Source organism: Felis catus, chromosome E2 (genome assembly GCF_018350175.1).
Source record: "Felis catus isolate Fca126 chromosome E2, F.catus_Fca126_mat1.0, whole genome shotgun sequence".
Taxonomy (NCBI): Eukaryota; Metazoa; Chordata; class Mammalia; order Carnivora; family Felidae; genus Felis; species Felis catus.
In genome coordinates this window covers 34,450,864-34,476,025 of record NC_058382.1, presented here as the reverse complement: position 1 = coordinate 34,476,025, position 25,162 = coordinate 34,450,864, and the positions used below count along the sequence as shown (strand labels likewise).

The following is a 25,162-nucleotide window of genomic DNA, read 5'->3' as shown; positions in this document are numbered from 1 at the left end:
TGCAAATGTTGCAAAAAGCGCAGGGCTTCATGAAGTTGGTTAAAGTGACATGGGACAAATGAAGGCATAGCTGTCCACAGAGGAAGAGAACATGGCTAAAGAGAAATGATCGCGTCCTTCCAGAGAGAATTGTTAGACTACCAAAGGATTCAGAGCAACATTTGCACGTGAAACTCTCAAATATATTTGCAAAAATGACCCTGTTTCAGTAAAGGACCAACTCTTCATTCTAATGTCTGCATGGTTGCAATCATAATCTAAATAGTGTTAGTGAGTTAAAGCTAGTCTTTCTTCATCATTTTTCGTTTCCTTTTCAAGGTAGAGTCCCAATGTGGTCTTGTTGCCTCCACTCTCTCCGTGAAGTGTTGGTGATCTTTTCAGAAGGATTCATGGCAGGGGCTTTTCTGGCTGGCTCAGTCAGCGGACTATGCAACTCGATGTCAGCGTCATGAGTTCAAACCTCACAGGTGGCCTAGAGCTTACTTTAAAAAAAAAAAAAAAGAAAGAAAGAAAGAAAGAGGATTCACCACAGTCGCCCTCCAGATACAGGATATGATGAGAAGCCCTCCTGGCACCCATCCCCCATCTCGCGGGCAAACCACAACCACCTTACTCCCAAGGGCGGAGGAAGTGCCACAGCCACTGGGCGCACAAAAGAGCGCGCCTTACCGTAATTGCCTGGGGACAACTGCCTGCTCCTGTCCCAGGCTGGGCGTACCCCAGCACCTCGGAGAAAATCTCCCCGCCCCCACCGCGGGCCAAGTGCCGCCCCACGCTTCTCAACATGCGTGAGGTTACTCTGGTGAATCCCTTTGTAGTACAAAGGGGAAACTGAGGCCCTGTGAAGGGCAGAGACTTGCTGCTCCACGGCCACTCGGTGGCAGAGCTGGCACTAGGAAGAATGCAGGTAACAAAAGTGAACATTTGATAAGCGCGCCCCACGTGCTGTCCCGGCACAGGCGGTGCCCACTTCGGCTGCAGGGCGCCTAGTGCGTCGTTGGCGCTCTGGAAGCCTGAGGCGGGAAAGCCGAACCCCGCGGGGGCCCCCAGACCCTGCCTTTCGTACCCCCCCCCACCCTCGGCCCCAGGCGGAGGTGGGGCCTCCGTCCGGGTCCCGCTCCCTCTCTAGCAGAGCCCGCCGCCCCGGCCCGTGTCCCTCGCCTCCAAATCAGGCTGGTGCCTCCAGCCCGGCAACTCGGTGGGCCCGGGTCACATTGGGGCTGCAGCTTGCCGGGGCCCACCGCCCCCGCCCCCGCCCCGCCGTCTCTTCTCCCTCCCCTCCCTCCGGGAGGGAGGAGGAGACTCGGCGGCCCTCCCTCGGCCCTCCCGGCGGAGGCCGCGGCAAGCCCCGTGCCCGCTCCGCCCAGCCGCGGCGGGTCGGACGTCCGGAGCCCGCGGGTCCCCGGCTGAGGTGAGCGGGGGCGGCAGCGCTGGGGGCAGCTAGCCACTGCGTCCCGGGAACTCCCTCCATGCCGCGAACCTTCCGCGGGAGGGAAGGGGTTAAGTTGGGGGGCGTGCTGGAGGAGAGGGGCACAGCGTCCGCAGCAACCCCCAAACTCCGAGAACTTCCTAGCCCTCTCCCGGGGCTCCCCAACTTCCCGGGGCCCCAGGCCTCGGGTGTAGAGGCGTTGCCGGGAGTGGGGGGGAGGGCAGGGCCGCCTTCGGAATGCTGCTGGCCGGGACCGGACGGGAGGGGGGCGGCGGGCGGGGCGGAATTTGGAACTCTCCCGGGGGACCCAACGTGGTCACCATGGCGAGTGCGGGATGGACGGGTTCAAGGGCCAATCGGAGCGCGGCGCCACCGCCCCAAGCCCGCGGCGGCCGCCAATGGGGGCCGCGCGGCGGGGTGGGCGGGACCGCGCCGCCTGGGGCCGGGAGCCCCCTCTGCCCTCCGCCAGCCGCTAGAGGGAGCGGGGCGTCTTTGCCGGACCGGGGCTGCTGGGGAAGGGGCGAGGAAGTGAGGGTCGACGCGACTTCTGGCCGTGGGCGGGCAGAAAGCTCATTTCTGGAGGGAGCTGGGGCAGTTAGAGCGATGGCTCAGTGCGGGGAGAATGGAGTGGTCCTCAGTTACCCCACCGTTCTAATAGTGCCAATTGATGATAGCTGGCAAACCCACTCTCCGCCCTGGGCTACTGTTTCTGTGTCTTAAGTGAGGGTTGTACAGACCTGTGTGGGGGTTGGGTTGGCTCTGGTCGGTTCAGGTGGCACAAGGTCTGCCCACTTTGTTGGACAGAGCTTTTAGGAATCTTGTTAGTGCCTCTCGCCATCGTACAGACAAGGAAACCGGCCCAGACAAGACAGAGAGTTGCAGATATCACACAGCCTACCAGTGGCACAGCCCTGACTGGTGGGATGTCTGCTCTACAAAAGCGAATAGTTCAAGGAGTCGCCGAGAGGCCGGCCGGCCCCCGTGAAAGGCTCTAACTCTCTCCCATACCAGCTATGCTTGGCCACTTGGCCCGATGCCTGAGGACCCCCTCTTATAAGTGTTCCCAGGGGCATCATGCCCCTTAGGCAGACTTAGCCCAGGAGGGGAAGGATCCAATCCCAGCAGTCCAGCCCCCCCCCCACCCCCGCTTTGCTGCTGGTCCTCTGGGTGGACGTGGGCAAGTCACTGCTCCTCTGGACCTAAGTTGGTCCATTGTAAAGAAAGGAGTTCTAATCAGTGATGTAGGACATCTTTGTGGCTCCTCGTCTGAGATGGGGGTGCCTGGGATAGTCTGCTCCCCAGGGGCTCAGGTCTAGCTGGCAGGCCCTGCTTACCTCCCTCCCTCCCTCCCTCCCTCCTCTCCTGGCCATCCAGTGGCTGGAGCCCAGGCAGCAGGTCCGAGGGACAGGTGCCCGCAGTTTGTGGGCTGACCAGCCTTGGACCCTGCACTTATCCAATCAGGCTGTCCTCTGCGGTTTCCTGCTGGGCTCTGCTCCCTGCCCACAGCCAGGCCTGTGGCCATGGGCAGCTCCAGAGCGCCACCTGAAAGGTTCTGGAAGGACACAGCGGGGTTCTTAGCTTGAGGGAAGAGCTGGGCCGCTGCGTAACCCCCAGTCCCCTCAGCTGGCCCCCATCCAGCCTTCAGCATTGCTCCCTTCTCTAGCTGGATAGTGAGAGTCATCTAAACATGCTAAAGACAAAACACAAAGTTGTCCTCCTGTGGGCCACTTAAGCTTAAGTAAGAGGCCCAATCCCTAACCTGGCCATGAAATGACCTCTGACTTTGACCTTGGCCACAGACAGGCTCACACACCTGCCTGTCTTGGAGTCTGGCTACAAAATGACTCTTTATCCTTAGGACAGTTCAACTCTCCCTCTTTATAAGGGGATCCCTAACTGTTGATCTTCTATCCATCAACCTAGAAAGTATTTATGTGTCATCTGCTGTATGCTGGGCCCTGTGCGGACAGCCAGAGAGATCAAGGTTTCCTTATGACCATTGCCTAAGAACAGGGTGGTGTGCCAGTGCTTTGGAAACACTCACGTGCTCTATATGAGATCAGAGAAGGCTTTCCAGAGGAGGGGAAAGTAAAGGTGGGTCTTGAAGGATGTGTAGGAGTTTGCTGATGGAGAAAGAAGGAGGGAGAGACCTTCTAGACAGTAACACAAGCAGCAGGAGCCACTGGTCACTTTCTGTGGACAGAGTAGATGAGGGCCTCGCCTGAGCCAAGTATTGGATCAAAAGATTCCAGTTTCTGTCCTAGAGTGAGCCCACAGCTTCCTGCAGCAGTGAGGACGGCTGTGGGGCTGCGGTTCGGGAGTTCTGAGTCCCACTAAGGGGGACTGCCCAACTAACGGGATGCGAGGTCACAGTTAAGCCTTCTGCTCTCCACCCGCCAGCCAACTTGAAGCAAATCCTGTATTCAAGGCCTGTCCTAGAAGCTGTGGGTGGCACAAGCGTCCCGTCTGGGCCCGGGAAGCCTGCGCTGCAAGAAGAGAGGGCAGCTGGCCAAATGTGGCTGCGACGGTTTGTAGGGCTGTGCTCTCTGGGGAGGAGGAGCTGGAGCTGAGGAGATCGAGGCATTTCCTGGAGGTGGCAGAACTAACTGAGCTTGAGGGATGGGTGGGGGTTTCGGAGACTGAGGGGCAGCGTTCCGAGTGGGGGGAACAGCCTGAGCAGAAACCCTGAGGATTAGAGCAGGAATAGACCCGTCTGGCTGGTGGGAGGCAGGAGAGGGGAGGGTGGGGTGAGGAAGGCTCTCTGGGGCCTGTGGTGGCTGGTCCCTCCCCGACCTGCTCTTTGGGGGGTAGTGACACCCTAGGGGAAGCAGGAGGCCACACACACACACATACAAACCACACACCCTATGGGAAGAAGGCACTGAGCCTGGTGGAGAAGGGGCAGGAAGGGCAGGGCGGCAGCAGTCTGTCTCTGTAACTGGTGACCTGAGCCTCTGTGTTGCACGACTCTGGGTGAGTGTGGTGAGCGTCCGTTACTAGGGCTCTGTGTGTGTGTCCCCGGGGCTGTGTTGTGTGAGTGGGATGGGAGCGAGGGTGAGGGGAGGTGTTGCTAGGCAGGGTCTGGCTGCCGCGGGATCTACGTGGGGTGCAGGGTTCCTGGTGTGCCGGGGGGTGGGCTTCTCCAGAAAGCCAACCTTGGGACCCCCACCGCTTTCCACACGTATGTACACACGGCCCCCAGGGGACTCTGGGCTTGCAGGAGGGCTGTTCGGAGCCCCTCTTTCCCCGCTGCTCCCCTTCCTCCTCCCCCAGCCCCCAGGAGAGACTGAGCCAGGCTGCCGGGAAGGGCAACGGGAGCTCCGTCTGGAGCCCACCCCTGCCTTTAGTGTGGGCGCCTGGAAGCCATTAGGGGCCTGGGTGGCGCCTGCCCTGCCCCTGAGCGACAGGCTTGCGATTCCTGGAAAGAGTCCACCCCCGCCCCCTCACTGCCGAGCCCCATGCCAGGCCTGGAAGCTCCCGGAGGCCAAGAGGATATGGCAGTGGCCCCCTCCCTGCCACCCTCTCAGTTTAGGGGCTGCCAGAAGGGCCCAGCAGCCGGATCCTGGCGGACCTCCCCCCCACACCCCAGAACCAGCACAGGGCTGGCACTGGGATTTCCTGCCTCCTCCCCGCCCCCTCAGGCCCGCACATTGTTTCTCTTTTCCAAGAGCTTCTTCTCGTGGAGCTGGGCCAGGGAAAGGCGGAGAGGAGGAGTGTGTGTTTGTGTGCGTGTGCATCTGTCTGTCTTAGGGGTGAGTATCGGCACGTGTCCGTGTGTACCCATCGGTGTGTTTTCACGTGCGCGTCTTCGGGTGCCTCCGTGACTCTGTATCTACAGGGGAGCATCTCCATGCATCCGTACCATGGTGCGTGCATAGGGGTCCATCCCTGAGGATACGTGCCTTCCCGTGTCGCTCTGTGTCTGCGTTTAAGTGTGTGGGATTGCATGCGTGTCTGCAGATGTGTCCGGGTGTGTGAAGATGTCTGCGAATGCACGTGGTATCTAGGCCAGCCACCTCACTGCACACACAGAGAGCCTGTCGGAGGGCACGCAGCCTGCCAGGGAGGTGGTGGTGTATGGGGAACTGGAAGCTAGGTCCGTATGGCTGTGTCTGGGTGTGTGACTTTGTGTAGCTGTTATTGGCATCGAGACGTACACGTGTGTCTATATGAAACTAGGGGTGGTGACGAGGCATCACCATGTACTCAAATGTCCCCAACCTGGACTATAAAAATGCAGATCCCCAGCCCCACACCTACTGACCATGAGGCTGTGGCAGGGCGTGGGGGAGGTAAGGCCCAGGAACAGCATTTTAAGCAAGGATCTAGGTGAATCCGAAAAATCCCTTGATCAGGAAGCACTGGGCTCCCTCACTCCCACGCCACCCGCATTCTACAGGCGGAGAAACGGAGGCCCAAAAAGGGGCAGTGGCTTACATGAGGTTGGTGACAGAGCTGGGCCTTTAGAACCGATGCCTGGTGACGGTGGACAGACAATTAACAAACATCCAACGGACGAGAGAAATACAGGAGGATCGCCGGGCAGCACTGACACGCGAGCAGTCACGAACGTAAACTGCTCCACCTGACGGTAAAACCCGCGTGTCTGGCTGCACAGGTGGAGGCAAGACAGGCAGAGCAGTGGAGGTGACCTAGGTTGGCACTGCCTGGGGAGAAAAGAACAGGAGAGGGGCTGGGGCGCTGAGGGAGTTTGCCAGGGCGAGAGCAGGGCCGTGGAACGTGAGCCAAGTGAGGGGAGCAGGGCTGGGGGGCGGGGGGGTGGGAGGCAGGTGGTGCAGACCGCGAACAAGTGGTGGGATTGAAGGATTTTTGTGATTGGGACTCCTAGAGGGAGCGAGCTCGGACTTGACGCTAGAGGGGGGTCACCGCTATTGCCAACAACAAAGCGTGGCCAAAGGTTGGTGTTCTTTAAAAATGTTTGTTTATTTTAAGAGAGAGAGCGTCTGAGCAGGGGAGGGGCAGAGAGAGAGAGGGAGAGAGAGACTCCCCAGCAGGCTCTGTGCTTGGGTCGGGGCTTGACCTCGTGAACCTCGAGATCACAACCTGAGCTGACGTCAAGAGTCAGATGCTCAACTGACTGAGCCACTCAGGTGCCCCCAGGTTTGCATTGTTAAAAACTCACTCTGGGGGCACCAGGGTGGCTCAGGCGGTTAAGTGTCCAACTTCAGCTTAGGTCATGATCTCACCGCCTGTGAGTTTAAGCCCTGTGTCAGGTTCTCTGCTGTCAGCGCAGAGCCTGCTTCGGATCCTCTGTCCCCTCCCCCTCCCCCAAAATAAATAAACTTTAAAAACAATTAAATTAAAACTCACTCTGGCTGCCACTGTTCAGAATGGGTTTGAAGAGTGGCACGTGGGTGGCTCAGTCGGTTGAGTGTCCAACCGGCTCAGGTCATGATCTCGCGGTCCATGAGTTTGAGCCCCGCGTCGGGCTCTGTGCTGACAGCTCGGGGCCTGGAGCCTGCTTCCGATTCTGTGTCTCCCTCTCTCTCTGCTTCTCTCACTCCTCCCACCCTGCTTCTCCCACAGACTCACACTCTGTCTCTTTCTCAAAAATAAAGAAACATTTAAAAAAAAGAAAAAAAAAAGAATGGATTTGAAGAAGGCAAAGGTGGTTCCAGGGGAAAAGCAGAGAGGCAGTGGCTGGGCTCACCCAGGTGGGAAATGATGGTGGTGGCCTTGACAGGTTAGTGACAGAGTAGGAAGAAGGTGGATAGATCCTTGTGACATGTGGCAGACAGACCGACAGGAGTTGGAGGTGACGGGATGAGGGGCGTGGGGAGAAAGCAAGATTCCAGAATGTACTCCACAGCATGAAGGAGTGAGGAAGTGCTCTTCTCCCAGAGGGGGCATCCAGAAGGACGAGCTGGTTGTGGAGGGAACAGAGAAGGTGAGTTCCAGTTCAGCCAGGCTGAGTCTGAGTTATCTGAGGAACATCCTGGTAGAGGCGTGGGAGGTTCCGGTGGGGCACCTGGGCTAGAGAGAGAGATTCAGGGCTGGTGACGACATGGTAGGGTGGCTCAGGCCGGGTGGTGAGAGACAAGGAGCCCCAGGACTGGATGATGCCGCCACTCAACAGATGCACCCAGGTTGTCCCGGGAAGGCTGGCGGGAAGCAGTTGGAGGGTAGGAGGAAGACCTGGAGGGCACGGCGTCCTGGATGAGGGTGACGCAGGAAAGCAGGAGAGGCTGACGATGCCCACACTAGAGGGGGTGCAGCGGCGAGGGCTGAGACTTGCCCAGTAGGTAGGTAGGGCAGTGTGGCCGGAAACCAGCCAGGCGTGGCCTGATGAGAGAGGGCAAAGAGACTGAAAGGGTGGACGGGCCTTGACAGGGAGGAGAGAGAGGAGGGGAGAAGGGGGGGAGGGGATCGTGCCAGGAGAGACTCCAGCAGGGGTGAGGCCTAGAGAGGGCATCATTGGCAGAGATGGGAGAAACCGGAGAGGGGACCTTTGACCCAAAGAGGGACAGCCCTTCCATCCTCTTAGGGCCAGAGAGAAGGGGGCCATGGGCCTTGGAACAGGACCTGGAGGGAGTGCCAATCTGATGGCTTCCCTTTTCACTGCAACTATGACATTAGATCACCTGCTGAGAGTGGGGGTTAGAGGTGGGAGGAGGATGAAGAGGGGACAGAGAGGGCTGGCCAGGCAGTGTTGGGAGCAGCTGGTGTTGAGGCACTTGGTTGTGAGGCTGAGTCCCGCCAGAAGCGCACTGGAAAGGAAGGGATGGCTATCGGGGCAGGGCCTTGGGTGAGGATTTGTGGGACACATTCTGCTGAATGGGGAAGGAAGAGCATGATGTCCCAAGAGAGGCTGCTGCTGGCAGTCAACACAAGGCCACAATGGAGGGAGAGGGGGACAGGCTGGGGACAGAGAGAGGGCATGCGTCTCACTTTTCTTTTAAGTTTATTTATTTTAAGAAAGAGGGGGTTGGGAGAGACAGAGAGAGATAGGGAGAGAGAGAATCTCAAGGTGACTCCACACTATCAGTGTGGAGCCCAGCTGCAGGACTGGAACCCACAAACCCTGAGAGCATGACCTGAGATAAAATTAAGAGTTAGATGCTTAACCGACCAAGCCACCCAGGGGCCCACATCTCGCTTCTTTTAAAGTGATGGGAAGGGGCGCCTGGGTGGCGCAGTCGGTTAAGCGTCCGACTTCAGCCAGGTCACGATCTCGCGGTCCGTGAGTTCGAGCCCCGCGTCGGGCTCTGGGCTGCTGGCTCAGAGCCTGGAGCCTGTTTCCGATTCTGTGTCTCCCTCTCTCTCTGCCCCTCCCCCGTTCATGCTCTGTCTCTTTCTGTCCCCAAAATAAAATAAAAACGTTGAAAAAAAAAAAAAGAAAAAAAATAAAGTGATGGGGCCCACAAATAGCAGAGTCCAGCAGTGGGACCGATCCCTCACCACGCCACACCCCACACTGCATACCACCAGAACACGTGTTGCATTCACCAAACCCTCACCAGTGTTTGCATTTGGGCTCCCAGACACAGTATCTGCGATCAAATCCGAGGCTTTAACCCACCTTGAGTTGAGCCTCCCTTTCCCCTTAGGTAAATGGCAGTCATCTCCCTGGAGTCTATTGAGAGAAATAAATGAGACCCTAGGCATGGTACCCGGCCTGTAGTCAGCCCTCCACAAATGTCATTGCCATTGTCATCATATGCTGGGACTAAAACAGTGGCCGAGAGCCAGCCCCTGCCCTCAGCAAACTCACAGGATGGGGAGCAGACAGGGATACAGATCAATGGTAGGTGAGGTTGGTTAGACTAATGATGGAGACACAGATGGGGCTGGCCACCTGGCCTGAGGCGGTCCGGGAGGACTTCTAGGAGGAGATGATATTCAGATAAATCTTAGGGATGAGAGTTAGCCCAGCGCAGCAAGAGGCAGGGAGGGGACTCCTTCAGCAAGCACGCATGCTGCATTTGGGGTGGAGATGGGGAAGTAGTACCAGCCATTCACCTTGTGAGATTGGACTTGAAGGTCAGGGAGAGCAGATCAAGGTTTCAGATAAGCTGCCTCGGCTGCAGGGTGAAGGGACCATAGGGTGGTGTCTGGAGGCCAGTGAGGAAGCGGTTACAGGCCCTTGCTCACCACTACAGCCTCACTGGGACTTTCCTGAAGCAGACCGTTTCCCCCCTCCTGCCTTTGCTCATGCGGTTCCCGCTGCCGGTTTTGCCCTTCCCATGTCTGATCTTATGGGTATGGACAGGTGGTAGCCACGACCTAATAACGGTTGTGTTCTCCCACAGGTCCAAGGAAGAAGCGTCCCCCACCCAGTGGCCAGGAGAGCGGTGGGGAGCAGTGGCCATCATGCACAGTCGTATCGCCTCCGCCGGGCGTCCCCCGTGCCGCCCCTGAGTCCGGCCGGAGTTGGGACGCAGGGCCCGCCCGCGCGGTCGCACCATGAGCCACGGGCCCAGCCCCCGACTGGCCGAGTCCCCGCAGCTGTCCAAGGGCAGCCTCCTGACCATCCTGGGCAGCCCCTCGCCGGAGCGCATGGGGCCGGCCGACTCGCTGCCGCCCACGCCGCCCAGCGGCACGCCCTCGCCGGGGCCGCCGCCCGCGCTGTCGCTGCCGCCCGCGCCCGCGCTGCTGGCCGACGGGGACTGGGAGAGCCGCGAGGAGCTGCGGCTGCGGGAGTTGGAGGAGGCGCGCGCGCGGGCGGCGCAGATGGAGAAGACGATGCGCTGGTGGTCCGACTGCACCGCCAACTGGCGCGAGAAGTGGAGCAAGGTGCGCGCCGAGCGCAACCGCGCGCGCGAGGAGGTGCGCCAGCTGCGCCAGCGCCTGGACGCGCTCACCAAGGAGCTGGCGGGCGCGCGGCGCGAGCGCCAGGAGGCGCAGGGCGAGTGCGAGGCTCGGGGCCGCGAGCTTGCGCGGCTGCGCGGCGCCCGGGGGAACGCCGACAGGACGCCGGACGGGCCGGAGCCCGAGCGGGAGCAGGAGCCGGTGCGCGACGTCGGGTCGGAAGTGCCCCAGGGCAGCCAGGTGCGCGGCGCGCGGGTGGGGCTGTGGGGCTGGGGACGAGGTGGGCTCCTGGGCAGGGCCTTGACACCGGGGTCCGGAAGGGAGCGCTGCGAGACTCCGAAAGGGGGATAAGGAAGGGCTTGGTCCCCTGGGAGGTTTCACTCCCCTGGGTCGGCCTCTGCTCCCCAGGGCCTCAAGAGGCCATTCTTCGGGGGAGAGGGAGATCGCCAGGGTGGCGAGGCCTGGGACCTGGTGGTCCCTCCACTCCCACATCTGAGCAGTCAACAGAACCATGAAATCGTCCCTTTGGGGCAGAAGTATGATCCAAACAGTTGCCTAGTAGGCGTCCATTAGCATCGCAGCTGAATTCATTCATTCTTTCAGCTTGAATGGGGGGCGGGTAGGGGTGAACATCTATAACCCGCGTCATCAAAGCTGAGGGGATGGGGGATTGTCAGGGCAATAGGGGCACAGAGAAGGTCCCTGAACCAGGCTTTGGGAAGGGGGCTTCACAGCTTTCCTGGAAGAGGTCCCATTTCAGCTGAGACTAAACGGATGTGGAGGAATTAGCTGTGAAACGTGCAGGCAGACATCCTAGGCATGCAAAAGCCCAGAGGCTGAGAATAACAGGTCCCGTCATTCAGTGGGCACCTACACAGAGCACTAAACTCTGCGTGTGCCATATCTAGTTAATTCGCACAATCCCAAGAGGTGTTTGCTTTGTGGATGAGGACACTGAGGCATAGAGAGATTAAGTACCAATGTCTGCCAGCTGGTGACTGGGGCGTTGGGTAGTTGAACCAGGTGAACTCCAGGACCCACTGTAATAATCAGTCTGGCTGGAGCATTAATGGTGGGTGTGGAGGGCAGCATCCCCTGACCCAGCAGGCCTTCTAGGAGCAGAGTCCAGACTCACATTCCTCCCAGCTCCATCCCCAGACAGGCCAGCTCTTCCAGCTCAGATTCTTGGCTGCCCCTTTCCCTCCCCTTCCATCCCTGCAGGCTGGAGTGGGCATTGCTGCCTCCTGGTGGCTGAAGCCCCCCCCCCCCCCCCCAGGCCTGCCTGGTGTTCGGAGGTGGCATTCATTGCTCTTCTTTGGGGCAGATAATGACAGCTCCTGTCAGCCAGCCTCAGGTGCTATTCCTGACCTGTCCTTGTTGTGGTTGCCAGTCACAGCCCCGGAGGTGGCAGTGCAGTGGCAGGAACCTTGGGATTACAGTCTGAGGTTTTTTCCTCCAGCCTAGCCAAGGGGCTGCTGGTGGTGATCAGGGTCTGGGTCTGAGACTCAGAAAAAGCCTCTTCCCTCTCTGTTTCCCTGTTTGTGAAACAGGACTTTGGACCAGGTGGCGTCCAAGGCCCCCACCCAGACAGTCTGAGGTACATTAGGAGTAGAGTCTCTCTCCCCAGGTAGTTCCCAGGGCCACTGTCCCAGTCCAGATAGGGAAACGGAGGGCCAGACCAGGAAGGAGTTGGCCTAGACTCATCTAGAAAGGTCACAAGGGAAGCCAGGCTGGAAAAGAGTCCATGGATGTCTCGGGTTCGTGGTCAGAGACAGGCCATGGGTGTAGCAGGGGCAGGCTGAAGGGGCCAAGGGGTAGGGGGAGGCTGGAGGAGAGGAAGAGGGCTTGGCACTGAGTTAATAATCCCTCAGTGCTTCCTGTCTGGGAACTGGTTCTGCTCACAGGGACTGCCTGCCTGTGCCTCTTTTACCATGTCACATATCTCCTGGTGCCTTAGTGTTGGCACCTGAAGAATGGGATCTTCGAGCCGGAATTCCCTTTGAGAGAAGCTAGCTCTTATCCATTATAAGTGTCCCTGCTTCTGCTTCCATTCACACCAGTGTCCCACCATATGCTTGCATACTTCCAATGGCAGGGAGCTCACCATCTCCTGCAAAATCTTCTCGGATACATTGGTGGCTGACTCAATGCACAGTTCCAGGAAGTGAAGGGGGAAGCCCAGAAGAGGGGGTGTCTCTCCTTCTCCAGGGATGGAGAGGCAGGCTACGGAAGAGGAAATTGGGGCCCAGAAGGGCTGTGTGATTCGCCCAAGGTTACCTACAAGCTGATCCCAGACCCCGGGCCTGGGAAAGGCCAGGAGGTTGGCCAAGAGCGGGGCTCAGCTGCCACTGGTCCATCCTCCGCCTTGGTCCCCACAGGAACTGGAGCTAGTGGAGAGCCTGCTGAAGAGCAGACCAGAGGAGCCCGAGGGCTGCTGGGAGGCACGCAGCGTGGGGGCCGGGGGCCCACGGGGCAGCTCCGGCCGCCAGGAGCGCAGCCGGCTGCCCTGGGAAGACACAGCCACCATCGAAGAGGGTGCATCCAAGTTGACCGCCCTGCGGCTGCGGCTAGATGAATCCCAGAAGGTGCTACTCAAGGAGCGAGAGTGAGTCCTGGGAGGGAAGCAGGGCCCCGGGGGGTGGACCCGGCCACACCAGGGCACCCTCAGAATCACAGAATGAAAGTCAGGGTTGTGGAACGTGAGGCTCGCTGCAGGTGAATGGCACTACTTAGGGCTGAGTCTTGGAACTTTAGAGCGGCGTGCTCTACCGGAGGACCCAGTGCAAGGTTTGGTTTATTGACTTATTTTAATAATTCATTAGTTAAATAATATGTGTCGTGCATTTACTCTGGCAAACCCGTGCTCGGCAGTGAGGATACCGCTCTAAATACGACCAAACCTCCCCACCCCTGGCCTCACGGAGCTTTTCTCCGGCAGGGAGAGGGTGCCATGGACAGTCAGGGGGGTTGAGGGGTTGCCGATGGGAATTCAGGTTTGGACTGGTTGAGTCTGAGATGACAGGGAGACAGCTGGGGAGATGAGGAGTCTGGAGTTCGTGAGGTGGATCTGGGCTGGAGGTAAGAACTCAAGAGTCAGCAGTGAATAGGTGATACTGGTAAAGCCACGAGCCGGGTGAAGGGAGGTCAGAGACGGAGCCCTGGAGCCAACCTAGTTTAGAGATCAGAGGAAGAGCCAAGCAGGAGACGAGACAGGAGAAGGGAGTCCCGGAAGGGACAGGGAAGCCAGGAGCACCTGTTTCACAGAGGAGGCAGTGAACAGTTGAATTGATCAAGTAAGGAGAGGACTAAGCTCTGACCCGTGGATTTAGAACAGGGAGGTTCCCGGTGACCTTGATCAGGGCACAGGCCTGATTGCAAAGAATATTTTGTAACACCCCCTTTTCTGTCCAGAAATTAAATGCATAGATAGTGTGAAGACAGAGGTCAGTGTGGTGCTTCTATAATCACGGAACACCAACGATGGCCCACAAACTCCCAGAAGCGAGGGCACAGATTCCCTCTCGTGGGCCTCAGACAGAACGAGTCCTGCTGACACCTTTGACCTTGGACTTCTAGCCTCCAGAACTGTGAGACCGTAAATTTCTGTTTAAGCAAAACAGACAAAACTCAACCTGTTTCATTAACTGAAATTTAAAGCAGAAATGAGGGGAGCCTATCATAAAATATATGTATCGTGACATGGAAATGCTCAGGCCCAGCTCCCCTAGAAGAAATAGTGAAATGCAGTCGACCCTTGAACAATGTGGGGGTTAGGGGCACTGACCACCCCCCGTGCAGTTGAAAATCTGACTCCCCAGAATTGGACTCCCCAAAAACTTAACTAATAGCCTACTGTTGACCAGAAGCCTTACTGATAATGTGAATAGTTGATTAACACATATTTTGTATGTTATTCGTATCATCTGCTGTATTCTTATAATAAAGTAAGCTAGAGAAAAGAAAACATTAAGAATAGGAAAGGAAGGGGTGCCTGGCTGGCTCAGTTGGTTAAGCCTCTGACTCTTGATTTCGGCTCAGGCCATGATTTCACGGTTCATGAGTTCGAGCCCCACGTCAGCCTCTGGGCTGCCAGTGCGGGGCCTGCTTGGGATTCTCTTTCTCCCTCTGTCTCTGCCCCTCCCCTGCTTGGGCACACGCGCTCTCTCTCTCTCTCTCTCTCTCTCTCTCTCTCTCTCTCTCTCTCTCTCAAAATAAACATTTTAAAAAAAGAAAAGGAAAATATACTTACAGTATTGTACTATATTTATTGAAAAGTGTGCATGTAAGTCGATCCATGCGGTTGAAATCTATGGTGTTCAGGGTCAAATGTAGTCAGCATCTGGTAACTTTATAAAGAATGATAGTGATGATAACCATACCAGCAAATACTCCGAGCCAGCCACTGTCCTGAAGCCTTATGTGTGTTCACTCAGGTAAAGTCACCTCCCAGGGCGGCTACAAAAACGGCAGGTGCAGGTGTGTGGGGTTAATAACTCAAATACACAAGTGCTGTCTCTTTGGTGACCAGATTTCCTGAGAGATGAACAGCCTTTGGTAGAGTTCTGAACAAAGCAGAGCGCGACGTTCCCTCAATTTACACAGCGATTCTGTTCCTGGGGAACACCACGTTATACCAAAGATACTTTCTGTTTATATGGGAATCAGCCTGAGGTTCAAGGCTCAGATCCGTTTCACACCCAGGGATGTCCAACAGGACATGCACGCGTTACAGGGATGCGGGACAGTTCCTGGGTGCACAAGATGTCCTGGGCGTTGACTGCAGGACGTAGGCACGCCTTGTCCCTGCCCACTAAATGACCCGATCATGCGTGATTATCAGACATACCTCCTAGAAGGTGGCATTGTCTCCTCTGAGAAGCCCGTGTTAGACGTATGACATGTCAGGCTTCCTGAGAATGGTGGCGGCGGGGGGAGGCAGTCGAGAGTCACAGCATGCTGAAGAGTGATAATAAGCACAGCTCTTCGTTGAGCACCTACTGTGCGCCAGGGCCAGGCCTTGTGCTCTTTACTCACAGCATCTCATGCATGCGCAGAGCAGAGTGCAGAGTGGGGATCGCAGGAGACCCACCCAGGGATGATGACAGGAAGTGCCCCCTCCATCTAAGACCCGCTGGACAGTATTTTCCAGCTTTTCCAACTCCAGAACCCTGTGTGCAAACCAAGCCTTACGGGGAACCCCAGTACATAAAACAGGAACAGATGTCATATTTGGCAGTTGAGCCTGAGACACTTGCCCAGGATGGCCGCTGCCCTGGAGTCTCGGTCACCTCCCCACGTCGTAAGCCGGGCACCCGCGGTTGTGCGTGGGGTTGGGGGTACCCCTCCAAAAGGAGTGCAAAAGCAGGGTGCCTGCCACAGTGTGGGGTGCCAGGGCCTTGAATGCCAAGGCAAGGACTTTGGACACGGACTACTCCTCCGGTGCAGACCACCGGTGAGGGCTTTCAGCAGAGGGCCTCAGTGAGCTCACCCCCATGTCTGCCTCTCCTCCTCCTCCTCTCTCCAGGGATAAACTGGCACTGAGCAGGAACATTGAGAAGCTGGAAGGGGAGCTCAGCCAGTGGAAGATCAAGTATGAGGAGCTGAACAAGACCAAGCAGGAGATGCTCAAGCAAGTAAGTCCTGGAGCTGATGGTCTTCCTAGGAGACGCAGCACCGCGCTGCTGAATTTCGGCAGTGGGAGCAGGAGACAGGGAGTTCAGTCATTTCCTCGCCAAGCACTGGCTGTGTGCCATACGCTGTTCTGGGTGCCGGGGCAGGCGATGTCCCTGCCTTCAGAAGCTCACCTTGTGGAGGCCACGGGGTGGGGCCCGGGGGATACCGACAGTAACCGGGCAGGTACGTTCATAAGCTCTGAAGCACTCAGAATGAGAGAGATGGGGTGGTGGGTCACGAGTGTCCTCTCTAGGGGCGCCTGGGTGGCCCAGTCGGTTAAGCGTCCAACTCCGGCTCAGGTTATGATCTCACAGCTTATGAGTTCAAGCCCCGCATCGGGCTCTGTGGTGACAGTGCAGAGCTTGGAGACCGCCTCAGATTCTGGGTCTCCTTCTCTCTCTCTGCCCCTCCCCTGCTCACACTCTGTCTCTCTCTCTCAAAAATAAACATTTAAAGAAAAAAAGAAAAAGAAAAAAAGAATAGCCTCTCTTGGAGTACCTAGGTGGTTCAGTCAGTTAAGTGTCCAACTCTTGATTTCGGCTCAGGTCATGATCTCACAGTTTGTGAGGTCGAGCCCCGGGTCAGACTCCACGCTGTCAGCATAAAGCCTGCTTGAGATTCTCTATGTCTCTCTTTTTGCCCCTCCCTGCTCTCTCTCTCTCTCAAAATAAAGAAATAAAGTATAAAAAAAAATAAAGTTCACAAAATCTTAAAAGAAAGAAAGGAAGGAAGAAAAGGAAGGAAGGAAGGCAGGCAGGCAGGCCTGCCTCTCTAGGAAGGTGATGTTTGAGGCAAGACCTAAAGGAATTAGAAGCCATCTTTGAGACCATATGGGAGCAGAGTTCCTGGCAGAAGGCACAGCAAATGCAAAGGTCCTGCGGCCAGAATAAGCCTAGTGTGTGCAGGAAACAGGCCAGTGTGGCTGGAGGGTAGTGAGAGAGGAGGTTACAGGGGAGCCAAACCTCACTGGGCTTTGTAGACTGTGCTGAAGGGGAGGAGTCTGGATGTAGCATTCATCGGGCACCTAGTGTGTGCTCTCACTGATGCCTCGGGGCGGTCGAGGAGGCTGGACCCTGATGTCCCCATTTTATAAATGACAAAACTGAGACTCCAGCTGGCAGAGAGAGGATTCCACCACAGTAGCAGGGGGATTCGGGGTAGGCAGAGATCCCCGTGGGGGGCCTCTACTGCCTCCTGTGCAGGCCCCTATAGCCACCAGGGGGCGCAGCCACCCAGAGAAAGCCTGTGGATCAGCTGCATTTCCAGAAGGTGCAAAGATCCAGACCTCAGAGCCTGAAACTGCCCTGGAGGCGACTAAGGCTGGTCCCGTGGTAGAATCTCTTGGGAAATATCCTAAAACCCTCACTCTCCTGAAGCAGCATCTTTGGGGGATGGGTCCAGGAATCTGCCTTTTTAATCTTTTCAAATTATGAAGTGGCATCATTTGCAGAAAAGTGAATAAAACATGAATGTGCAGTTTAGCAGATAATTATAAAGATTCTCTTTTGTAACTGGCTTCTTGCCCTCACTGTTATGTATTTGAGGCTCATCCGTGTCGTTGCACAGAGTGGTAGTTTGTTGGTTTTCCTGCTGTGCAACAGGGAATGTGCAACTCTGCCAGAATCACCCCAGGCGATCCTGACATGGCCAGCCCCGCACCCATACGCAGACCCTGTTCAGGTCTATTGTATGCATTCAGCCAGCACAGGGCTACCCAGGGCCGAGACCATCGGGGATACAAAGGTGGGCAGACAGGCAAGCTCTCTGTCCTCCCGAGCTCACATTCCATTGGGGAGTAGGACAGAGAGTAAAGGAGGCACCCCTTGTAGTTAGGGAGGAGGAGAGGGGCCTCCTTGAGGAGGGGACATTTGGGCCAAAGCCTGAGAATGAGTAAAGTCAGTCCTGTAAAATACCTTGGAAAGAATGCACCAGGTAGAGAGAGCCGTATGTGCAAAGGCCCAGCGGTAGACAGGAGCTTGGTGTGTTTGAGGACTAGAGCCTAGAGCACAGTGAACTAAGGGGAGAGAGGTGGGAGATGAGGCTGAGGAGAGATGGACGAGGGTCCAACCACGCAGGGCTTCATGAGACCATAGAAAGGAGGCGGGTTCTTATCCTAAGCAACCCAAAGATGGAGGTATGATTGGATTTGTCTTTTTAAAGAGCTCCTTCTAGGCTCCTCTTGTGGAAAGTGGGGTGACAGGGGCCACGAGTAGACACTGGGAGGCTAGCGGGTAATGAGGTCGGAAGCGTGAGATGCCAGAAATGGCACAAGTGGTGGGATTCACGCTGTGTTCTGGATACTCTGTGGCCCACGTGGGCCCCACCTCAGACTCTTTGCAGAGCGTTCCTGCACCAGAGCCCATCCCCCAGAGCTGGTTCCAGATGCACCCAGGTGGTTCTCACATAACCAGGCTGTGCTGTATCCTGCAGCTCAGCATCCTGAAGGAGGCCCACCAGGACGAGCTGGGTCGCATGTCCGAAGACCTGGAGGACGAGCTGGGTGCGCGGTCCAGCATGGACAGGAAGATGGCCGAGCTGAGGGGTGAGGTGAGGCCGCGGCTGGGAGCCGGGAGAGTTTGGGACTGGGGAGAGCCAGGGGCATTGTCTCCATCAGCCGACCGCTCAGAAGAGGGCAAGAAGCAGGCCTGTGCGCTGAGGTGGGGACCAGCCACACCCCGGGCTCCAGCCTGCAGGGGGTGACGGGCCTCTCTCCCACACAGAGACCAGAAGCTCCCTCACATCCTGCACACCGTGAAATCAGCCCAGGTTAATTATAGCTGCTGCAGCCGGATCTGCTTCCTGGAGCCAAAATTGGCTACAGGAGGAGATGGGGAGGGGGAGCATCCAGCCCAGACCCTGCTGTCCCTTGTCCCCCGGAACCCTGACCCCGTCCTGCCCTGTTGCAGATGGAGCGGCTGCAGGCGGAGAACGCAGCCGAGTGGGGTCGCCGTGAGAGGCTGGAGACCGAGAAGCTGGGCCTGGAACGGGAAAACAAGAAGCTGCGGGCGCAGGTCGGGGACCTGGAGGAGGCACTGGCCCGGCGGCGGAGGCAGACAGCCAGCGCGCTGGACTGTGACCTGCGGGCCAGCCAGGCTGCGCTTTTCGAGAAGAACAAGGTGGGGTAGCGGGTGGTACGGCCGGGGCTGGGGCACCCCTGGGGCCCCGTGCAGCCAGGGCAGAGCGCCTGCTGGGTGTCCAGCTCCAGCCCACTGGGGGCCGGGGACCCCTGAAGTAACGGCTAAGGACAGGGGTGGCAGTCGCCCTAGAAGCTGCTCCTCCTGGGTGCCCACCGGGGGCGAGGCTTACCGAGCACTTTACTGGGAGCCCGGCCCCGCGCCAGTGCTCTTTGTTCGTTGTGTCGCTTAAGCCTCTTAATCCTCCAGATGTCCATCGGGCACCCGCTGGGTGCAGCCTTGTTGTGGGCACTGGGGGCACGGCGGCGAACAGGCAGGTGCCCTCTGACGCCGAGTCCTCCCCCGTCTCCCCTGCCCCGCAGGAGCTGGCAGACCTGAAGCACGTGCACGGCAAGCTGAAGAAACAGTTCCAGGAGAAGGTGGCAGAGCTGGCACACGCCAACCGGCGGGTGGAACAGCACGAGGCAGAGGTGAAGAAGCTGCGGCTGCGGGTGGAGGAGCTCAAGAAGGAGCTGGCCCAGGCCGAGGACGAGGTGAGCACCCGCGGGAGCCCGGAGGGTGGCCTCAGACCTCAGCCGCGGTAGGAGTGGGGCGGCAGGGCCCTCCTGTGTCACTCTGCGCCGGGCCCCCGGTGCCCGGCATGAGCCTGACTCTCGAGAGGTGCCCAAGGTAGAGCGGGATGTGGGCGTCCAACGGATGGTAAATAGATGGTGTGTAGCAGCGTGGGAAGAAAAACGGGCGAAGAGATGAGTAGCCGAATAGATTAACGGATGGATGAGTGGGTGGATGTGTAGGAGGCACAGGTACCACGTAGATGTGTAAATGGAAAGACGAGAGAGTAACTCCGTGGATGGATGAACAGAAGTATGAGAGAACAGATGGACAGGTGGATGGGGAAGGGAGGGGGAGGAGGGAAGAGGGAGGGATGGAGAGGGTGTAACGATAGATGTATGAAAGGTGAGTGGATGGGTGGGTAGATGGGTAGGTGTTGGGATAGATGGATGGGTGGATGGGTAGGTGATTGGATAGATGGATGGGTGGATGGGTAGGTGAGTGGATGGCGGATAAATGACAGATGAGTGTACAGATGTGTGGAAAGACAAATGACAGTGCAAAGATGGCCAGATAACTGATTGGATCGGTGGGTAGAAGGATGAATGGACAGAGAGAAAGAAGGACAGAAGGATGGAAAGATGGGATAATAGGTGGTCTGGGAGAATGGAAGCAGATAGACGGGGCGGATGGGTGGCTGGGGAGAATAAGCAGTGGTGAGTGGGCAGGCAGGTAGGTATCTCCATGGACAGATGCTATTCCACGGCTGAATGGTCAGATAAACAGACCCACAGGGAGAGACGGGCAGGTGGGTTGATAGCTGCATCAGTAGCTTGGGGTGTTGGAAGACGTGTAGACTTGGAAGGCAGGGGCGCAGCAGATATGGAGAGGAGCAAAGGGATGCTTCCTTGGAGGAGGTGGGCCTTGGTTTTGGCCTCGATGGACAGACGGGGATTGCTCTTGGGGAAGGCAGAGGAATGGCAGGAGTGGCTGGCCCAAGGTGACCCTCACGCTCTTTCCCTGCTCACCCACCAGCTGGACGAGGCCCACAACCAGGCACGGAAGCTGCAGCGGTCGCTGGACGAGCAGACGGAGCAGAGCGAGAACCTACAAGTGCAGCTGGAACATCTGCAGTCCAGGTGAGCCCGGCGTGCAGCAGGAGGGCCAGCGGGGAGAGGATTCCCGGCCGGGGCACAGAAACAGGGCAGAGAGACTTCCTCCCGGTCAGGGTTGGAGCCCCAAACTCCTGCTAGAGGGGAAGGCAGTGAAAGAAGAGATCCAAGACCCCTGGGGCCAGAATCCTGTCCCCTCCAGGCAGGAAGGGCCAGGGCCAGGAAACCAGGGAAGGGGAGTGCAGGAAGTGAGACCCGCTGGGAGCCCTGGAATCATCTCCTGTGACCTGCTGGCAGGCAGGTGGGCGGGTGGTGAGAGGGAAGGAAGGGCGGCCAAAGAGGTCGGGTCCTAGGTGGGGCAGCGGGCAGGGACAAAGGGTCTGGAGAGTCATGGCCAGGAAGAACAAGCAGCCCCCAAGGTCCCCGGGCTGGGGTGACCACAGGCCAGCTGGGAGCTGAGGAATCGGAAGGCAGGGAAGCATGGAGGAGCCCCGGCCCTGATGGTAGACCCAACCCATCAGCTCTGGACAGGACGCGACCGCGTTAGTGAAGGATGACCTCAGGGTCTCTGGGGCACCCACCTAGCACTCTTCATCCCTTCCCTGACCACCCCATCCCTGGACTCTCTGCACTCTCCCCGGGGCCATAAGGTAACAGAGAGCCGAGCCTAAGCCCCTGCCTACTTCGTAGGTGCCCCGCCAGCCAAGGGCATCATGACCACTATACTGACCAACTTCCTGTGCCAGGCCCTAGCCGGGCCCTTAGTGGCATCCTATTATTTCACAGAACAGAGAGATACGGGCTCTGCAGCCAGGCTGCCCGGGTGGTGGGAATCTGCACTTAGTAGCTATGTCAGTGGTCAACGTGGTCTTGCTTGGGTCACTTGCTTAAACTCTGTGTCAGTTTCCTCCTCTGTAAAATGGGGATGATACAGTTCTTACCTCGTGGTTATTGTGAGTTAAATGGGCTTATAAAAGTACCTGGCACATAGTAAGTGCTGCTACTGCTGTTATTGCCTCTGCCCCCGGAGAGCCCCTCGGGGCTGTTGGGGGGTACTTAGATTTGGGACCCATGTTGTGCCGCAAGAATCATGCTCCGATGAGAGAAGGGAAGTAGAAGATATTTTGTTCTAGGGAGCTGGCAGACGAGGAAACTCAGGCCTAAGAAGGTAGGTGTCTTCACGGCCACACAGTGGACCAGTGTTCTGGCCAAACTGCCCCCTGGCCATCTGTGCCCTGATTTACTGAGCACGTGCCATGTGCTGCCGTGTGTGGAGTTTTCGTGGCTGGGAATTCAGGCTATGAAGCCAGACCTGAAGCCATGTGACGTGGCCAACCTGGCCTCAGTTTCCCCGTCTGCCTGGGACGAGACCCATAAAGTGTTGTGCAGGGGCCCAGGCATGAGTCCAAGTCAGACTCGGTGTCTGACCGGCACTGGCCACTCTACCCCCACAGCACCCACCCCTCAGAGGCCGCCTAGCCCCGGGCTTTCCCGCAGTGTTGGCCACATTCTTTGGGAGCCATAAACTCCCCAAATGGACAGGCAGGCTCTACCCAGCCTCTCAAGTGCTTCCAACGGGGAGGGCAGGGCTGCCCAGGACCGCTGCCTCGTTTTATTTTCCAACTTTTTGTGCTTTAATGTTCCGGGGACAGCTCACTAAATCACGGCCCAGTAATGGAGGCCCCCGCCGGGGCCCCTCCCTGCCGTGTTAATAATTCATGCCTTCCAGTAAGATACAGCCAAGGCGGCCTCTTGCTGGGGGATGGGCATTTCCTCCACCAGCCCTTGTAAAGTTTGGCTTTAGGAATTTGAATGTGGGGAAGAGCGAGGGCGGAGCACTTTCTCACTGTCCCTGGGGGGGTAGGGGACTCAGACCCCCAGCCCCAAACTCTCTGCCTGTGATCTTTGGAGCCTGACGTGGGTTCAAATCCCAGCAGTATGACCCCAAGCGGCTACTTTACCTCTCCAGCCCCAGCCCACTGTGGAGCCCAGCCTCACTCACTACTGTCCGGGGGACTAGGCAGATTACTTGGCTGCTCTGTGCCTCAGTTTCCTTGTCTGCCAAACGGGGGTGAAGTAGCATCTCCCTCACCTCCGTGGTTTCTGGGAGGATGATGGGTGATGAGGTGATGGATGAAAAAGGCCCAGCCTGGGTCCTGGCAGCAGGGAAGTGCTAGGGAAGGCTTGGCCGCCTGCAGCTGACAGACTCCCCTGACCGTCCTGTCACCCGGCCCCACAGGCTCCGAAGGCAGCAGCAGAACGCCCCCCTCTTCGGGAAGATCCGAAGCGCTCGCTTCGGCACCGAGGAAGCCGGGGACGGAGCCAGCGACCTGGATGAGGATGAGGACCTGCAGATCCAGGTGGCCTAGAGCTCCCAGGGCCAGACAGGACTGGCCCGTGGCCACAGGCCCCTGGGTGCCTAGGCGGACCGGCCGCTCGGACTGGTGCAGTCACCCGTGTTCCCCGCCACGGCTGACTTCCTCCTCTCCCAGGGTGGGGGTCGACCGTCCCACCCTAGCAACACCTCTTGGAAGGGAAGCCATCACCTGTGTTTTATTCATGTATATTTTATGTATGTGCGCGGGGTCCTTGGACCCGTCTGATGTTATAAAAACAGGACTGCTCCCGGGCCCGCTCTCCACACCCCCATCCACCCAGGACCTTCATGCAGGGGCGAGGGGGATGGCAAGGGGGGCTGTTGGGGCCTCGACCCAGGCTGCCTCTTTGAAGCTTGGGGGTCAGGTGGAGCTGTTTATAGTACAATGTGATAAACTCAGCCTTTTGTAATAAACCGAGTTTGGGTTCTCAGGCAGAGTCCTGAGAGTGTGGCAGATGTGGGCAGCTGGTATAGGGGACAGCACCAGCCTGCACCTGACACCTATCCCTAGCTCAGGAATGTCAGGTTACATAATGAATGACTGAATATACAAAAGAATGAATGAATGAACATCTGAGCTGCTAAATGGTCGGGAATCCGGCTCCCATGAGGGGAAGGAAGAGGTACAGTGTGTGTCTAATCTGAGAAGAAGAGACTTCCATTCTGCTCCGGATGGATTCAGATCTCTGCCTCTGCCCCTTCCTGGCTGTGCAACCATGGGGAAGTACCTGACCTCTCTGAGCCTCAGTTTCTCCATCTGTAAATTAGACATCTCATACAGCTATCGTGAGAATAAGATGAGTTCATCTGGAGCTCAGTAAAGGTTAGTTCTTATTGAAATACGTGAAGGTATGCGCCAGAGAGGGGGGATTTGCCCACTGGGTTCTGCCGCATGGGATGAAGTTCAGGTGACCAGAGGTAGGTGTAAACACAATAAATAATAAATCCTTGTATCTTTACCCCAGCCCTGCTCTAGGTAATGAAATTGCAGGTAGTTTCCATGTTATTTTTGATACTTAATGTCTAAACCCTCTATAACCAGCAGATTTACGTTAAATCTGGTAGAAACTTACTCAAAACACAATAGCATACATTTTTGAATCTGCAAGTCTAGGTGGCATTGAGACACCTGCCCTTGGATGAATTCTCAGCAGCAGGCCTGCTTTCTGCAGAAAGAGGCTCCGTCAACATTGTGTTTTAGCAGGCAGAAGGGGTGAGTTCCCTGTGCTCAGGGGGTATGCAAGGAGCAGTTGTGGCTCTGAGCAGGGGCCTGGCACCAAAGAGGAGTTCGCTTCAATTGGGAAAGAGACTCTGTGGCTGTGGTGGGGAGCTGCACCCCGTGCTTTCTCTCTTGTGGCCCAGTCTGAGGGGGCCCCCAAGGCCCCAGTGCTGGGCCCTAAGGGGTGTCAGGAGCCCAGCTGGTGACCAGTGACCTAGCAGTGCTGGTGAGGTGGGATTTGCTATCATGGCCGAGAGGCCTCAGGTTCCCTCCTGGGCTCCAAGGGCAAAGGAAGGAGTGGGTGAGACCCAGCCATGGGGACCCCCCCTCCCTCCACCATGGGTCTTTCCCCACAGGCCAGAGCCAGCGGAAAAAGCGCTGTGGGGAGAAGGGAAGAAGACCCATTTCCTGCTGGGGCCTTTCTGTTTTCTCTCCCAAACAGGAAGTCAGTCCCAGAAGGGGCTGAAATGCTGCCTGCCCTTTGACCCCCAGGAGCCAGGCCGTCACTGACAGCAGCCCTGAGAGCCGCCTCCCCAGGCCCTGGGCAGACCCGCAGGCAAGGCCGGCTTCCCCAGACTCCCTGGCACCCCTGGAGAGAGTGTTGAGCAGGGACCCCATTCCAGCCCGTCTGCGGGCAGGGCCGCTCCCGAGAACGGCAGTGAGGAGAGGGTCTGGCCTCCCCCATCAGCCTCCAAGGGAAGATCAAAGTCTCGGGGGGGGGGGGGGGCAGACGCGGAACTGGAAGATTCTCCAGGCCTGGAATGTGCTGCCTCCCTGCTCGCAGTCTGTTCGTCCTGTGTTCGCGGTAGTGGCGGCAGCAGCTTTGGCTCACGTGATACTTTGAAAACTGTATTAAATGCATTGCTAACATGAGCAATGGGAAGCTTCTCAGAAGAA

At 57.5% G+C, this 25,162-nt stretch overlaps 1 protein-coding gene and 1 long non-coding RNA gene across 5 annotated transcripts; one reads left to right on the top strand and one right to left on the bottom strand.

The window, feature by feature from the left end:
* LOC109494888 lies at positions 1-1,696 on the bottom strand. Its single transcript, XR_002150013.2, has 2 exons — positions 1,481-1,696; positions 1-482 (listed from the first exon to the last, which is right to left on the bottom strand). It is a non-coding gene; the product is annotated as an uncharacterized LOC109494888 (long non-coding RNA).
* Positions 1,272-25,152, top strand: CCDC102A (coiled-coil domain containing 102A). Of its 4 annotated transcripts, none has more exons than XM_023245208.2 (10): positions 1,327-1,411; positions 5,829-6,020; positions 9,700-10,438; positions 12,577-12,803; positions 15,723-15,831; positions 18,302-18,418; positions 18,778-18,987; positions 19,368-19,538; positions 20,593-20,696; positions 22,909-25,152. In XM_023245208.2, exons 3-10 carry the CDS (start codon positions 9,854-9,856, stop codon positions 23,036-23,038), a joined length of 1,653 nt encoding a protein of 550 aa, XP_023100976.2. In that variant the 5' UTR covers positions 1,327-1,411; positions 5,829-6,020; positions 9,700-9,853; the 3' UTR covers positions 23,039-25,152. The 4 variants fall into 4 exon arrangements, with proteins under 4 accessions (XP_023100975.2, XP_023100976.2, XP_023100977.2 ...); XM_023245209.2 differs by lacking the exon at positions 1,327-1,411 and adding an exon at positions 4,173-4,402; XM_023245207.2 differs by lacking the exon at positions 5,829-6,020 and having other exon boundaries at positions 1,272-1,411.
* The last annotated feature ends 10 nt before the right edge of the window (positions 25,153-25,162 follow it).

What these genes read in the sequence shown, in the direction of transcription:
- CCDC102A (XM_023245207.2), top strand. Translation starts at nt 9,854, where the DNA reads ATGAGCCACGGGCCCAGCCCCCGACTGGCCGAGTCCCCGCAGCTGTCC. An exon ending in GTGCTACTCAAGGAGCGAGA is followed by an intron (nt 12,804 to 15,722) that starts GTGAGTCCTGGG and finishes TCCTCTCTCCAG; the next exon opens with GGATAAACTGGCACTGAGCA. An exon ending in TGGCCGAGCTGAGGGGTGAG is followed by an intron (nt 18,419 to 18,777) that starts GTGAGGCCGCGG and finishes GCCCTGTTGCAG; the next exon opens with ATGGAGCGGCTGCAGGCGGA.